Below are 17,202 nucleotides of genomic sequence, written 5' to 3'. Positions count from 1 at the left end.
GAAATACAGGTAGCCCCCTAATTGTTTGGGAAAGATTTAGCAAATTATCATACAAGTGGAATGTGCAATAAATGACTAAGTATACCTTCAGACCTACATATCACAAGCATTCAGGTAATAACATATTTATTAACTTTCAAATTGCCAGGTAATCCATCCAGTACTTCTATACATTGTACAGACGTGGCCAAAAGTTTTGAGAATAACACAAGTGTTCAATTAAATTTAATTTATATAGCGCTTTTAACAGCAGTCATTGTCACAAAGCACTTTACATATAACCGGCCCAAACCCCACCAAGTAAGCCTGAGGTGACAGTGGCAAGGACGAAACCTTGAGAGGAACCTAGACTCAGAAGGGGACCCCATCCTCCTCTGGGCAACTGGGGAGGATGAAACTGTATTTACATTGACATTAATTTCAGTCCATATAATTTCAGTCCCAGTTGGTTTCATGTAATTATCTCCAAGGAGTCCAGGTGAGGGTTCAAGCATTGTAGTGTCGGCTCGGGATCAGCTTGGAAAAGAGAAGATGGAGTTATTGCCCTACACATAACCTCCGGCAGTACTAAAGTAACTATGGCAGCCTGGCTAAAAGAGAGACCTGGAAGGAAGCACAGACATGAAGGTTTGCAGGGGTTTTGGCGTCAAGCCAAAATACCGCCAACAGCTTAAGTGATCGGCGAGAGTGGCAGGACTACAGCACCAATCCCCCCTTTCACTGCAATGGGGCAACACACTAAAGGGTTAATATGCACTATGGCATGTAATATGCATACAACATATTAATTAACAACTCTTACAGAGAAAGTTATTCTGAAAATCTAAGGGGGGTGCATCGCCCCTCAGAGTCCCATGATCAAGGCCTCCATAGTGGAGGATGAAGGATTTCAGTTAGTTTGCCGCATAGACTCTCGTTGCGGACTCCCAAGTTGGCACTGCTTTGTTGACGTCTTATTGGCTGTGTTATATGATGTTACTAATAAAAATATTCGCAGGATCTTTAGAAGTTACCTAATCAACATCAGTTTCACTACAAATCTCTGGTTATTGGTGATAGACAGAAAACATATCAGTTATTGTTATTGGTCAAAATGCGCACTTTGATGCACCCCTAGTATTAAAAAAAGGTTGGGATACATGAGGGAGCCTTGGGTGAGATGTAATCTTGTCAACTCTTATCAAATATAGAAATGAAAATCTTGTCATTCTAATACTCGGGCTCAGGCTGCTGGGAAGGCTTCTGAAGACTACGTTCTCCGCGACACCAGCTCTGGCTAAGCCAACTGATAAAGATGAACTGGTGATTCCAAGGGAAGTTGCCATTGAAAATAAATCCATTATATGAACGTGCCCGACTAGCCATTTTAGAGTTTGTCATCTTGTATTCTGCATCCGTACCCCCCTTCCTGTTCATATTCCTGTCCTCTGCACGGCACATATCTGCGCTCACGGAGGGGGACCTCCTTATGACACCTTTGTATTTGTAAGCTGGGAGTAGGGCTGTTTATACCACTCCTCAAAAATGCGGTCTCTCATCTACATGATGTACATATCTGTGGCTTTATCTGGCATTTCGGTTGGGTATGCAGGGTTATGCATTTGGAACAGGGACATCATCAGGAAAATCACCAGGACACTGCAGCCCTCAGGCCTTTTGTTCTGTGAATGCAGAATTTGAGATGCAGTTGCCATCTTATGTTCTCAGGAAACTGCCTCAGTGCTTTTTCACACATTTTAACTGGAGCAGCTTTCTGGTGGACTGCTGAAGCTGGTGGAGGAGGGGCATCACACACACACACACACACACACACACACCAAAGCTGTTACATAGCTTTATCATGCTCTCTGTCGTAACAATAGGCTGATTACTTCTGTTGTCTGAAAGGCAAAATACCTCTCACTGTATGGCTGCTCCATTGAAGTTACCCTGTGTTTTCTAAGATCGCCCCAGTTTCATCCTGTGGGTCGCATTCAGGCAAAATTCAGGGATCATGGCTTATCTTCACTGAGTCTTTAACTAGGCTTGGGTGGTATTGCAGTAATATGGGGTCTCACCTTATTTAGGGTATACTATGATATTTTTGGAATATAGTATTATTTTGTAATCTTGACAATAAAATTAGCCCCTAACACTTGGTGAATTTTAATATGGGGGTCCTTGCTTGGTAAATTTTATAGCGGAGACACCATAACAGTGTTGAAAATGCAGAAAAAAGTCCAATAACCGAGGTATAATGTCTTGAAAGTAAGAAAAACGGGATACTGCCTAAGTTAGCTGAACCTGTTTTTGAGGCATGTATGTATGTATATATATGTCCACTCTTTTCTGCTTTTAGTAATGTTAATATGCCTGGGTTGAGCAGCTGGTTAACCTTGGACCCCCAGAGTTTTTTCTCCTCTTTACTTGGGAGATTTCGGTTCCTCTCCTCCATTGTCTTCTGACTTTCTTCATTTAATTTCTTTCCTTCCTTTTTCCCATTATGTCTCTCTCTCTCTAATGATGTGTTATGTATCGCAACACATCCATGTAAAGAGCTTTGGGACAACTCTGTTGTGAAATTGAATTTAATTTAAATGAATTGAATTTAATTGTATGTTTTTTTTTTTTTTTTACCCTTTTTGACCGATATCTTAATCCCACATTAAGCCATCATTTTATTTTCATTTACTCTGCGTACATACATAACTGTAGCTATGTACTACTATGTAACACTGTTACGATACCTGGCAGATGCCAATATTTTTTTTTTTTATATAGGCATTCATTCTAAAACAAGCCGATCTTTGCTAGGGGAGTGACTATGGATCATCAGCTTACCCATGTCTTCGCTACCCACCCATCAAAAACTTTCACTGTTGCCAAGGGCAGGGCAGTGTATCGAATTTTCACCGTATATTGATATATTTTCAAAATGAGATATAGGATAATACAATTCTGCTTATATTGATATACCATTTATTGTGTGTTAAAACCAATAGTACTTCTTCCTGGCTGTAAACAACACATGAACTTCGGTCCAGGAATTTATAGTGGAGTTGATGGAGACAGAATAATTGATGTTTGTTTCTTTTGATTTTAAAACATTATTGAACGGCTCACAGGATAAAAATATTGTAACTTGCAATATTTGTTTTATTTTGTTGAAAGGACCGGCTTTGTATTTACAGTTGTAAAACACTGCATTTCATTTTCCCAAATGTTTTTAATAGACCTTCAACAGCAAAAGGATGCTTAAAATAAGACCATAAACTACTTCATTTGAAAGAACTGTCTCCTGCTTTCTCCTGTACAGTTGTATGCATATACAGATGATTGCACACTTCCCTTTGAACCAGTGATAGTATCGTTTTTGTTCAGTCATGCTGGTGATTACTGTATGTATTGTAATCTGGGCTCATTTTACATTAAAAACAAACTTTATGCTTTAATTGCTGCTTTTAAAATGTGCCCCAAAATTTTGTAGTTGCTCCCATTTTTAGACAGTGCGGGCAAAGGTTGCCCCCCAAATATTTTTTAAATTTCCTGTACTGCCCCACTGTTTCTTATGCTCACAAGGCTCTTGCAGGTTTAACTGCTTTACATGCAACTAGATCTTTCAGTTATGACTGTGATGTAGAAGTGATTGAAATAACATCCATGTGTCTAAAACTGTTTCTGAGGTTGCTAGGGCTTTTTTTTTTAATCCACACAAGGATGCTTGTGATCAGGCTCTAATCTGCATTACCTTCTCTTCCACAGCTTTTCAGGGAAGTGCGCATAATGAAGATTTTAAATCATCCAAATATCGGTAAGCATCTTTTTTTGACTTCCATTTCAGTAATGGTTCTCTGCTTGCGCCTGTTCTGTGATTAATGCTGCTGTGACACTCTGTTCCGAGAAGCAGACTGCGTGCTTATAAGTGTACCTTTTTTAGTCTATGCATAGGGGTTATGGAGTTCAGTTTTTCCAATTGTGAATCCTTCTCCTTTCTTAAACTTATTCTCTGGAGAATTTCCCACCTTCTATTTTTAGTCGCTGAGCTGAGCTTACTTGCCGATGCCACATAGACACCTCGCCCCCGAGGGGGCTTCTGTGTGACATGCAGTCCTCTGTGCCAAGCTCGTCACTTCCGGCCAGCCACACGACGGCAGGGGATGCCCTGGCTCTTCAGCCCCTGATGATGTACAGGTCTGCTGAAAGCTGCGTGTTCGTCTCTGCTCTCCTGTTACCCTGGAAGGTCTGCGTTTAATTCCATTACCAAGTGGCCTATATTTTTCTTTTTTTATCCTTCCTTTGTTCATCCTGGCTGAATATATGGAAGTAAGGTCACAGTTAGAGAACCAAAAGACATTTGTTCTCAATTATGCAAATAACTTGAGAGCTGTCGGTGCAGATAGAAATGCTAAACGGCAGATCACAGAGTAATGGGCTCCCAGTTTCTAATGGTGTTTCATGTCCTGAACACTGAAGATACTTCACATATCTCTTGTTCTTCTACAGTTGTGGTCAGAAGTACACCTGCACGATATCAGGAAAATGTGCGATAACGTTATTCAGTATTGCGATGACGATATGACTTGCGATAAATACTTAAGTGCGTATACAGTTCCTATGTTTCTGCTTTAATAGGTTCTACTAACACAAACCACAAACATTAAAGAACCTAAGTCCATTGAACAAAGTCATAAAATAAATTCTGAGCATGTTTTTATTGAACATAGATTACCTAACCAATTAAACAGAACATTAATACAAGACATAAAATTTGTAATATAGTTTTCTCTGGTTCCTTTTAAAATCTTCTCTCCTAAGCAAAAATATCTATGGGAAAACAAACAAATAAATTATAATTAAATATAAATAAAACATGACAATTTATATCCTATTACAGTAATCAAACCACTTCACTGTGCTCAACAAGGTGCACTGATTTATGAAGAGGAAAACTGAAACAGATTAAGGCCACTAAATCAAGAAAAATTAAGACGAAATCATTATAAAAAAATATTCCCCAATGGATAATTTACTACTATAGTTATTCCCTTAGGGCAAGTTCTCGGCCAAGAAAACCAGCATATTAACTTTGCTAGGTTTCAAACAGGCTCTCTGACATGTTACAACATTCTCTGATGTGCTAAAGAGCCTCTCAAAGGGTGAGCTAATGGCAGGTATACAAAGATATTTCTGCGCTAGTTTGCTTAGCTTTGGGTAGGTGACCTGGTGGAGTTTCCACCAAGACAATGGTCGGGGACAGCAAGTAGCTGTTCAGTTCAGCTTCAACAGCTTGTTCCAGCTGCATGGAAGATGGAGTGGGAGTGCAGCCTGGATTTGTTTTCAGCAAACTGCCCAATGATCGCTTTGCCTTCTTGTCACTGGGTGGATCCATGCTTTGGGCCTCGGTGTTGTCAGGAAGTGTTTCCTCCTAAAACAGAAAGGCAGTTTACAATACAATGAAAAATAGGTATGTTCCATCCACATTCAGATAATGCAACATCTGATTACAGTATGCAGGCATGTCATAAAATGTGTAACCTAATTACTTTCTGTGCTGTTTCTTTCATTTCTGACATCACCCTGGTCTTCATGTCTTTGACTTTTTCTTTGTTAATGTAGTTGCCCTTGAACCTGGGGTCAATGAAAGATGCAATGTCCAGTAGTTCTTGTGTTGCTGGGTCATCATACTTTGTAATCATATAATCCAAGATTTTTGCTTTTATAGTCTTGGTTAAATCAGAGTCATCTTCCCTTGCTGCAAGAACTGATGTCTTCAAAATATGAAGTACAGGTTTAACATATGAAACACTTACATAGCTTTCCCCGGAAAGAGCATCAGTGAATTCTTGCAGAGAGCGTAACGCCAAGGTTATAGACTCAAGTACATCTAGGTCCTGCCATGAGGGAACCAGATGCCGTGTTTTACGCTCTGCCAAGAGGACATCAGATAGGGCCTGCTGTTGCTCCAAGACCCTCTCCGTATTGTTATTAGTTGTTATTATTATGTTAATTACAAAAATGAGATCACTCAGTCATGTCCAGTTTATCGACAGTAGGTTAGTTTCATAGCTGACTGTGCAATGGGGAAAACAAATAATTGCCATGTTTACAAGTGCATATTGCATGTGCTATTTTTTATTCAGATTAATAATATTCAGACAGTTGCCTAAATGTCATCAGATGCTCGTAAAAAGACCTGTTCAAGAAAGAGCCTTTTTCAGATGTTCAAACTGAATGACGCACTTGCATGGCCCAGACAAAATAAACCAGTTACTCTAACACAGAGATGACTCGTTATTTCTGAGTAATGCAAAAGTCTAATTAAAAACGAACTAATTGCTCGCGAATGCTACATCACTACTAAAACAAAGAGCTTGAGACAGCGATTGGGTCAAAATTATACATACAGGCTCAAACATATACATACATTCACCTAAATCTTTTAATAAGTGTTGCTGAAGGTTATAGAATGTCTTAACTTGACAAGGCCAAGGCCAATTGACTTCTTGTTAGTGATCATGACTAGTAGCTGGTAGTTTCTCTTTCTCAGCATAAATTGGATTTGTTTGACAGCAGTCATTGGATTCACCAGAACTCAGATGAGAAAGTCCTAGGAACTCAGTGAAGGTCTAAGAAGGAGAATTGTATATTTACAGAAGTTCGGAAAGTCTTTTGGACCTATTTCTAAATAACTGCAGATTCCAAGGTCATCAGTCCAAACAATTGTACATAAGTAGAAGTTATTTTGATGTGTCACCACTTTGCCATGGTCTGGAAGAAAACCCAAACTGTCTCCCTCAGATGAAAGGAAATTGGTTAGGATGTTCAGGAACAATCTAGGAACCGCCAGGGCTCAAGGCTGCCATGAACTGGAAACTGCTGGAACACCAGTGTCAGTGTCCACAGTGAATTTTACATCGCCATGGACTGAGAGAGGGCCGCCCAAGAGAGAAGCCCCTGCTCCAAAGTTGACACCTTCAAGCTCAACTGAACTTTGCAGCTGCCAACATGGACAAGCCAGATGCCTTCTGGAGAAAGGTTTTATGATCAGATGAGACAAAGATTGAGCTATTTAGCTCTGGCTGGGCCATTCCAAAACTTTTTTGAAAAACTAATTTTCTTCTGGTGAAGCCATTCTCTTATTGATTTGGATGTATGCTTGGAGTCATAGTAGTGCTGAAAGGTGAAATTCTTCTTTCAATTCACAATTTGCTCCACCTTGACTAAAACCCCAGTTCTATATGCAGACAAACAACCCCAAAGCTTGATGCTACCACCACCATGCTTCACTGTGGGTATGGTGTTCTTTTGGAGATGCACATGGTTTTGGCACCAAACATCCATCCATCCATTTTCCAAACTGCTTATCCTACTGGGTCGCGGGGGGTCTGGAGCCTATCCCGGAAACAATGGGCACGAGGCAAGGAACAACCCAGGATGGGGGGCCAGCCCATCGCAGGGCACACAGACACACCATTCACTCACACATGCATTCCTACAGGCAATTTAGTAACTCCAATTAGCTTCAGCATGTTTTTGGACTGTGGGAGGAAACCAGAGTACCCGGAGGAAACCCCACGACGAGATGAGGAGAACATGCAAACTCCACACACATGTGACCCAGGCGGAGACTCGAACCCGGTGTAAGGCAACAGTGCTAACCACTGCACCACAATCTCACCCCGGCACCAAACATACCTTTTGGAATTGTGGGCTAAATGTTTATTCGTTTTCATCAGTCCATAACACATTTTTCCACATGCTTTTGGGAAACGATGTACTTTTTTCAAAATGTAGTCAGACCTGGATGCTTTTCTTTTTAAGAAAAGGCTTCAATCTTGTGATCTGACCCCATAGTCCAGACATAGGGAGAATACAGGAGATTGTAGTTAGATGTAGTACACACCCAGTACTTGGCAGAAATCCATGCATTCATATTGCTTCAGTATTGCAGTAGGCCTCTTGGCAGCCTCCCTAACCAGTTTTTGTCTTGTCGTTTCGTCAATTTTGGAGGGACGTCCAGTTCTTGGTAACGTCACTGTTGTCCCATATTTTCTCCACTTCTTCACGTCTTCATTGAGTTCCATGATAGATCTTATGCCGTGTAAATTTTTTGTGCCCTTCCCCTGACTGATATCTTTCAATAATGAGATCCCTTTAATGCTTTGTAAGCTCTCTGCGAACCATGGCTCTTACTTTAGGATGCAACTGAATCGGGAAAATCCTACTAGGACAGCTGAACTTTATTTGGGGTTAATCAGAGCCACTTTGATGGCAGATGTGTACCCCAAAAGACTTCTGTAATAAAATCAAAAGGTGCTTCAACAAAGTATTTAAGGGAGTGCAACCACTGCAACTTATGCAACCAGTTTATTGCATGTTTTTTTTTTTATTAATTTTTTTTAATTTTTCATATTTTTTCCCTCGACAGATTTTTTTTTGTTTTTCAGTTGAATTTCACAGGTTATAAGTTACGTTAAAGGAGGGAAAAGTTTTGAAATTATCTATCATGGTCTCATTCTTTTACATCACAAAAGCCTGGCATTTTACCAGGGGTGTGTACACTTTTTATATCCACTTTATTTGAGACATGTTTCTCATGCGTTTTTGATAATATTGGAGAATCGCAATGTACTTGGAAACTTGAGGTCCATACTCTCTGGGCATTGGGGATCGCTGGAGGGCCTCTGTAAATCAAACGTGAACCCAACACAATCAGTGAATCTGGAACACTGAACGGCTCCCACACTGATGACAGCTGGCTCCTTAGCTGTACTTCTCTTTCAAATGCGTTAGCCCTATTGATGTGTGTCAAGAGCGAACCCAGTAACAATTGGGATCAGTCATTGCTTGAATCCTCTCTGGGGTTCCCGGGCCTCTCGCCCGTAGATAATCTGCTGAATATTGTCTTGTGGCTGTCTCTCTGAGTTCCTTGGGGCACTTTCTGAGTGGTAAACAAGCCTGTGAATGACGTTACTTTAATGCACCAGCATTACCCATGAATCCTTGTATGGGCTTGTTGACACATCAGCCTCAAGGCTGTCCCGGTTGTGATGCTACGGACAGATGTGCATGGCAGGTGTCAGGACAGTAGATCCTGCTGTTCTGCAGGTTTAAAGCCCTGCTGTTGATGGCCCTTTCTGACATTCTGTTTGGGTGTGGTGATAGGCTTTACCCCCCATAACCTTATTAGTGTGTAATAGGGATGTATAGATGCATCGATTATTAACGTGGCATGACCTGTAAAGTCAGTTTTTAGGAGTAAAATAAACACACTTCTGTTTCCAAGTTGCATACTCTTGCATTCAATTGTTGCAGATAGACACACAAAGTAGCCGTACCGGCATGCAAATTTCTGAAACACAGGATGGCACGGAAAGGCTCATTAATATTCATAAACAACGCGCTACCAGATGATCTTTGCAATATGATGCTTTTTGGAAATGTACCCCTGTTTTGTAGCACAGAATACTCTCACTGTTGGTTAAGATAATCTGAGGACTAGGATGCTTTTAGGAAATGCCATTGTGTGGTAGCACAAGAAAGTAATTGTTTTTTCAAAATACAGTAGCAATGGTGAAAAACCTTAGATAGCATACTAGCTAGATAATTAAAAAATAATGTTAGGCTTTGACATGTACGACATAATGGTTTACATAATGGCGTCTACTAATATTTTTCAAAGAATAAGATATCGGTACCAGTCCAGTGTGTTAATCTTGGCCTGTAATCAAACTTCAAAGTTCAAAGTATTCGAAGTCAGCAGTACCAAACTATCCCCCCACCCCCAAATCAGGTACTTCTTTAATGTGCCTGATTTTTATTTTTTTCTGTGCAGTTGTAGTTTGGCATTCTCTCCCTGTTGTAATAATAGCAGTAAAAAAGAATGTTCTGAGATTGTACTTTTTTTGTAACAGTGTAATTATTAATGTGTAATTAAGTTCCCATGGTAGTGTTTGTGATTTAAATAATAGATTTCCAATGCATTGGATTGTTCCCCCAATGCTTGTTGAATCAAATAGACTTGGGGGCAACTATTTACACCCCTAGTGTGTAAGAACTGTGCTTCGTCTCAAAATCACAGTCCTGTTTCATGTGACTCGATGATCTTAAGGCTGATTAAATGTATGATGGAATAGTGATGCTTTATTTTTGTCAGAGAGGAGGAAATCAGCAGTGTGTGGTGCGCCTGGAGTCGGGGGTTTTAGGCCCTTACGCAATCATATAGTCGTAATGAGTGTTACTGTGAAACGCATCCAGTTTGTAAATTGAAAAGTGGAGGGCTGTCGCAGCCTAAAATGCTCATTGTGTCATCACGTGCACCTTCAAGGTTTGCTGAGCAGTGGCTGAGTAGCTTCCTTTTTCATAAGCATATTGCTTTGGGGAGTGTCTGGGATTGTCTCAGACTGTGTGTGTGTGAAAAGCCTATTTTCTCAATCTCTTGCGGAGTTTGAGACCGACTGCTGCTGCCTGTAGAGTTAACTGTCCGTGCCCCCCTCCCTCTGCGCCTCTTCTCTCCCACAGTTAAGCTGTTCGAGGTCATAGAGACAGAAAAGACGCTGTACCTGGTGATGGAATACGCCAGTGGAGGTGAGGTGACACTGCCATCTCCACGTGGTGCGAGATCGGAGATGTGATAGGGTAGCGGGCGTGGGGGAGGGACACTTCTCAGTCTGGTTATGATTTGAGCCGGAGGACAGATGAGTCATGCTGCACATTGCTAACATGCAGTCAATGACCCCGATATGGGATACATGAGTGGGGGGGAGGGGGGGTTACGTGGGACAGAGGTGTTTATATAGAAATGTGACATATTTGTGAAACCCCATTGAACTTTTATGACCCAATATATCCAGTATTATAGCGCTGGAATTCATGTTTATGTACCACCAGTTGATGTAATTGATTGGACTGCAAACTGTATACGACTATACATATAGTCTATCCTATAGAAGTCATTTTGACACTCCTAGTGCAGAAGGCATTCTCTTTGCTTTTACTTTTGCTTATTTGTAGGTATGAGAAAGGTGTAACTATTGAAGAGACCATGAACTGCAGCTCCAATGAGGAGCTTCTGGCAACCCAAACACAATAAGCAACCTCAAACAGGAGCTTCTGTACGCCCACAAGCACATACCGCAGCCCCAATCAGGAGCTTCTGGCAGCTCACAAACATAGCTGCAGGTCCAATCAGGAGCTTCTGGTAGCACAAGAAGACCCTGACTGCAGGTCTAGCAGTGGGTCTATAGTGACATAAAAAATTTTCCCAGAATCTGACCCACTTACTTCCATAACTAGTCTTCCTCTTGCTCTTCTCCATTTACTCCATACTGCACTCTGTACCAGCAGCAGTTTTGCTTGTTCTGCTGCAGATAGTCCACCTCTAGTTAATATCTTCCCCTTCGGCAGTCATGTGTTAAAGATAAGGCATCATCGGACAGCAGGATAATGGCTGCTGGTCATTTGGGGAGCTTTTTAAGCAGAAACAAGTCATGACCACATGGAGACGTTATCTTGAAATTCAAGGGAATCTGGCATAAAGGCTTCGCTTGCAGAGATGTAGAGGAGCCGGGTCACCCGTGGTATTCCCTTCCAGGCTCATTATTCTCAAGCAGAGAGGGCATCACGTGTCTCCCGACAGTGGCTTGAAGGTGACACTGGTACACTCAGGGGAAGCAGCACATGGTGTGACTCTCTCCTTGCTGTGGCTTTCAGCTCCGCTACTCTCTGTCTTTGCAGGCGAGGTCTTCGACTACCTTGTCGCACACGGGAGGCTGAAGGAAAAGGAGGCCAGAGCTAAATTTAGACAGGTACTGCAGTGTGCTCATTTCAGGCCATCCCTAGCCTTGTGTCAGAGTTCTGTTTCCATGTATCCCTGGTCCATACCTCACTTCCTTCACCCTAAGGGCACAGAGACCTTCATGTGTCAAGGCTGGGGTGAAGCCTCTCCTGCCTGGTGAGGGGGGTATGTATATAGTCAGTCTGCTCACCAGTGGAAGAATGGAATCCGTGATGTTATTCTCCAGCATGGAACCTCCGCCCTCTGCTCTCCCACTGTTGAGAATCATGCCCCTCCCATGTTCATTAACTTTATATAGTAATTCCTGGGCAGTGCTTGGGTTCTCGCGGGCTGCTTTTACCCAACTGGTGTTAGAATAGTCGCAGCTCAAGTCATGGCCCAGACGCTGCACTGTACTGTCAGGCAAGTCCCTATAGTACTATACCTTCATGGCTGAAGATGGGACACCCACAGACTGCAGCTGTCAGCTTGTGTTTGCTGAATCATTCCGCTCTATACTTCTTGGGTGTTAACTGAGATTAACTAGAATTAACTGAGTGTTAACTAGAATATCTGCCTGTTCTGCCAGGATATGCTACATTTGGCTGCTTTGGTGTGATGCAGCTCTATACAGTATCTAGAAAGCTTGTGTACTCCATCTGAAAAGGTCATATAAGCCAAATCTAAAAGGATTGGCTCATCAGGAGGTGTCTGTGGTCCTGGTCCTGCAGTGGTGTGGTAGAGCATGTCGTTTTCTGAGGTCTGCAGGCCCTGTATATTAATCGTTAAAAATGTCTGGGTCAGTAGATGTAGGGGCTTTGGAAAAAAAAATCCACGGCCCAGGGACATGCTGAGCATGGGCAGAAAGGCTTGCACTTGCAGCTGTAAGGAGATGAAATTGCCCCCCCCTCACTCTATTCCTCCAGGATTCAGGGTACAGCACGTAAGCACATAAGGAGTGACCATGTGTCCTTTGTGCTTGTGGCAGGAACAGGCCAGGGACGGGGCCCCACAGCTCCCTCTGCGGTTTTCGGGAAGTGCGGTGGGTCGGTCAATGTGGCCATAATGTCCCCCCGACACCCCCCTGCCCCAGCCCATGCAGGCTTTATCAGAAAATCAACTCAGAGATCTTGGTCAGCTTCACCCCAGAAGTCATTCTCGGCACCTCTGTTGACCCAGTTGTGGATTCGCTGAGTTTGCTGTGTCTTTGTACCCTTGAACCCAAAATTACAACAGAAATACACAGCTGGTTTAAAATGTATGTGTAAATGTTATAAGTTGGATTGTGAAAAAATTTGCATGCAATAATTACAACTTCTAATATTTGTTTCCTCTCATAACAGTTAATTGTAGTTAATGGTTAATAGTTTGTTGTACTGATTAATGAGGATTGTGGTATAGCTTGAGCCCCCTGTTGCTAACCTTCACCATGGCATCTCCTCAGATAGTGTCTGCAGTGCAGTATTGCCACCAGAAGCACATCGTGCATAGGGACTTGAAGGTAAGAAGAGTTGCGCGCATGTGTGTGTGCGCATACGTGTGTGGAGGTCTTCCTGGGGGTGATTTGTGAATAGATAAAAACACACGCTGCATATGGCAGAAATGGTGGATTTTAGTATATTATCTCTTTTTCATTCATGATTTAGTTAAGCTTTTAAAGGATATTTGGATAGCTGACATTCAACAATGTACACATTTATTTTAGGATATGCATTATGGTATTGTTTCTCAACTTGGTCCTCAGGTACTCTCAGACAGGCTATATTTTTGCTTCCCCCCCCCAAAAACATGGAATGTGTGGGGGCCCTGTGGATCAGCTTGAGATACTCTGCGTTATGGTATATTCATCAAAAATTGCTGACGATCCCCTCCTTGCAGGCTGAGAACCTGCTGCTGGATGGGGACATGAACATCAAAATCGCCGACTTCGGCTTCAGCAATGAGTTCACGCTGGGCAGCAAGCTGGACACCTTCTGCGGCAGCCCCCCCTATGCCGCCCCTGAGCTTTTCCAGGGCAAGAAGTATGACGGGCCCGAGGTGGATGTCTGGAGCCTGGGGGTCATCCTCTACACGCTGGTCAGCGGCTCACTGCCCTTTGATGGCCAGAACCTCAAGGTCTGTAGAACTATCAGGAACTACCAACATCCTACCTGGTTAGTGCAGGGAAATGAGGCTTGGCCCATCTTGTCCCATCTGTTTAGCACAGGGAAATGGGGCCCGGCCCATCGCGTCCTGTTTGGTTAGTATGGGGAAATGGGGCCCGGCCCATCGCTTCCCGTTTGGTTAGTATGGGGAAATGGGGCCCGGCCCATCGCGTCCCGTTTGGTTAGTATGGGGAAATGGGGCCCGGCCCATCGCATCCCGTTTGGTTAGTATGGGGAAATGGGGCCCGGCCCATCGCGTCCTGTTTGGTTAGTATGGGGAAATGGGGCCCGGCCCTTTCGCGTCCCGTTTGGTTAGCACAGGGAAATGGGGCCCGGCCCATCGCGTCCTGTTTGGTTAGTATGGGGAAATGGGGCCCGGCCCTTTCGCGTCCCGTTTGGTTAGTATGGGGAAATGGGGCCCGGCCCATCGCGTCCCGCTTGGTTAGTATGGGGAAATGAGACCCGGCCCATCGCGTCCTGTTTGGTTAGTATGGGGAAATGGGGCCCGGCCCTTTCGCGTCCCGTTTGGTTAGCACAGGGAAATGGGGCCCGGCCCATCGCGTCCTGTTTGGTTAGTATGGGGAAATGGGGCCCGGCCCTTTCGCGTCCCGTTTGGTTAGTATGGGGAAATGGGGCCCGGCCCATCGCGTCCCGCTTGGTTAGTATGGGGAAATGAGACCCGGCCCATCGCGTCCTGTTTGGTTAGTATGGGGAAATGGGACCCAGCCCATCGCATCCCGTTTGGTTAGTATGGGGAAATGAGACCCGGCCCATCGCGTTCCGTTTGGTTAGTATGGGGAAATGAGACCCGGCCCATCGTGTCCCGTTTGGTTAGTATGGGGAAATGAGACCCGGCCCATCGCGTCCTGTTTGGTTAGTATGGGGAAATGAGACCCGGCCCATCGCTTCCCGCTTGGTTAGTATGGGGAAATGGGGCCCGGCCCATCGCGTCCTGTTTGGTTAGTATGGGGAAATGGGGCCCGGCCCATCGCGTCCTGTTTGGTTAGTTTGGGGAAATGAGACCCGGCCCATCGCGTCCTGTTTGGTTAGTATGGGGAAATGAGACCCGGCCCATCGCGTCCTGTTTGGTTAGTATGGGGAAATGGGGCCCGGCCCATCGCGTCCCGTTTGGTTAGTATGGGGAAATGGGACCCGGCCCATTGCGTCCCGTTTGGTTAGTATGGGGAAATGGGGCCCGGCCCTTTCGCGTCCCGTTTGGTTAGTATGGGGAAATGGGGCCCGGCCCTTTCGCGTCCCGTTTGGTTAGTATGGGGAAATGGGGCCCGGCCCATCGCGTCCCGTTTGGTTAGTTTGGGGAAATGAGACCCGGCCCATCGCGTCCCGTTTGGTTAGTATGGGGAAATGGGGCCCGGCCCTTTCGCGTCCCGTTTGGTTAGTATGGGGAAATGGGGCCCGGCCCTTTCGCGTCCCGTTTGGTTAGTATGGGGAAATGGGGCCCGGCCCATCGCGTCCCGTTTGGTTAGTTTGGGGAAATGAGACCCGGCCCATCGCGTCCCGTTTGGTTAGTTTGGGGAAATGAGACCCGGCCCATCGCGTCCCGTTTGGTTAGTTTGGGGAAATGAGACCCGGCCCATCGCGTCCCGTTTGGTTAGTATGGGGAAATGGGGCCCGGCCCATCGCGTCCTGTTTGGTTAGTATGGGGAAATGGGGCCCGGCCCATCGCTTCCCGTTTGGTTAGTATGGGGAAATGGGGCCCGGCCCATCGCGTCCCGTTTGGTTAGTATGGGGAAATGGGGCCCGGCCCATCGCATCCCGTTTGGTTAGTATGGGGAAATGGGGCCCGGCCCATCGCGTCCCGTTTGGTTAGTTTGGGGAAATGAGACCCGGCCCATCGCATCCCGTTTGGTTAGTATGGGGAAATGGGGCCCGGCCCATCGCGTCCCGTTTGGTTAGTTTGGGGAAATGAGACCCGGCCCATCGCATCCCGTTTGGTTAGTATGGGGAAATTAGACCCGGCCCATCGCGTCCCGTTTGGTTAGTATGGGGAAATGGGGCCCGGCCCATCGCGTCCCGTTTGGTTAGTATGGGGAAATGGGGCCCGGCCCATCGCGTCCCGTTTGGTTAGTATGGGGAAATGGGGCCCGGCCCATCGCATCCCGTTTGGTTAGTATGGGGAAATGGGGCCCGGCCCTTTCGCGTCCCGTTTGGTTAGTATGGGGAAATGGGGCCCGGCCCATCGCGTCCCGTTTGGTTAGTATGGGGAAATGGGGCCCGGCCCATCGCGTCCCGTTTGGTTAGTATGGGGAAATGGGGCCCGGCCCATCGCGTCCCGTTTGGTTAGTATGGGGAAATGGGGCCCGGCCCATCGCGTCCCGTTTGGTTAGTTTGGGGAAATGGGGCCCGGCCCTTTCGCGTCCCGTTTGGTTAGTATGGGGAAATGGGGCCCGGCCCATCGCGTCCCGTTTGGTTAGTATGGGGAAATGGGGCCCGGCCCATCGCGTCCTGTTTGGTTAGTATGGGGAAATGGGGCCCGGCCCATCGCGTCCCGTTTGGTTAGTATGGGGAAATGGGGCCCGGCCCATCGCGTCCCGTTTGGTTAGTATGGGGAAATGGGGCCCGGCCCATCGCGTCCCGTTTGGTTAGTTTGGGGAAATGGGGCCCGGCCCTTTCGCGTCCCGTTTGGTTAGTATGGGGAAATGGGGCCCGGCCCATCGCGTCCCGTTTGGTTAGTATGGGGAAATGGGGCCCGGCCCATGGCGTCCCGTTTGGTTAGTTTGGGGAAATGGGGCCCAGCCCATCGCGTCCCGTTTGGTTAGTATGGGGAAATGAGATCTGACCCATCGCGTCCCGTTTGGTTAGTATTGGGAAATGAGGTCTGACCCATCGCGTCCCGTTTGGTTAGTATTGGGAAATGAGGTCTGACCCATCGCGTCCCGTTTGGTTAGTATTGGGAAATGAGGTCTGACCCATCGCGTCCCGTTTGGTTAGTATTGGGAAATGAGGTCTGACCCATCGCGTCCCGTTTGGTTAGTACGAGGAAATGTGTTTCTTCCCATTTCGTCCCAGTGGGTTTTTTCCGTTTGCTCCTTAATACCCGTTCTGGAATTCGAAATACTCATTTATCTCTGTCTGTTTGTTTGCCCTGCTCCCTTCTGCCCCCTACAGGAGCTGCGTGAGCGTGTGCTGAGGGGAAAGTACAGGATTCCTTTCTACATGTCCACGGACTGTGAGAACCTGCTAAAACGCTTTCTGGTGCTAAACCCTGTCAAGAGAGGCACGCTCGAGGTGAGAGCAAATGCCGACGAGAATGTTCTGTTCAGTTTTCACTGTCCCTTTCTGGCA

At 45.4% G+C, this 17,202-nt stretch overlaps 1 protein-coding gene across 20 annotated transcripts in view; it reads left to right on the top strand.

Moving 5' to 3' along the window:
* LOC125723786 (MAP/microtubule affinity-regulating kinase 3-like) overlaps positions 1 to 17,202 on the top strand; it is a 57,829-nt gene that overhangs the window by 14,110 nt on the left and 26,517 nt on the right. For 19 of the 20 annotated variants that reach the window (XR_007386970.1, XM_049000531.1, XM_049000534.1 and 16 more), the window contains 6 exons: positions 3,742 to 3,790; positions 10,501 to 10,566; positions 11,716 to 11,786; positions 13,200 to 13,256; positions 13,634 to 13,870; positions 17,026 to 17,145. Coding sequence is in view for 19 of the 20 variants with exons in the window: in XM_049000531.1 (XP_048856488.1) it covers positions 3,742 to 3,790; positions 10,501 to 10,566; positions 11,716 to 11,786; positions 13,200 to 13,256; positions 13,634 to 13,870; positions 17,026 to 17,145 (600 nt within the window). In the remaining variant the exon portion in view is untranslated. Of the gene's footprint in view, positions 1 to 3,741; positions 3,791 to 4,056; positions 4,220 to 10,500; positions 10,567 to 11,715; positions 11,787 to 13,199; positions 13,257 to 13,633; positions 13,871 to 17,025; positions 17,146 to 17,202 lie in introns of those variants that run through there. The other variant, XM_049000551.1, reaches the window with a different exon arrangement.

This window comes from Brienomyrus brachyistius, unplaced genomic scaffold, assembly GCF_023856365.1.
Source record: "Brienomyrus brachyistius isolate T26 unplaced genomic scaffold, BBRACH_0.4 scaffold51, whole genome shotgun sequence".
In the NCBI taxonomy this organism is placed as follows: domain Eukaryota; kingdom Metazoa; phylum Chordata; class Actinopteri; order Osteoglossiformes; family Mormyridae; genus Brienomyrus; species Brienomyrus brachyistius.
This window is presented reverse-complemented; position numbering and strand designations above follow the sequence as displayed.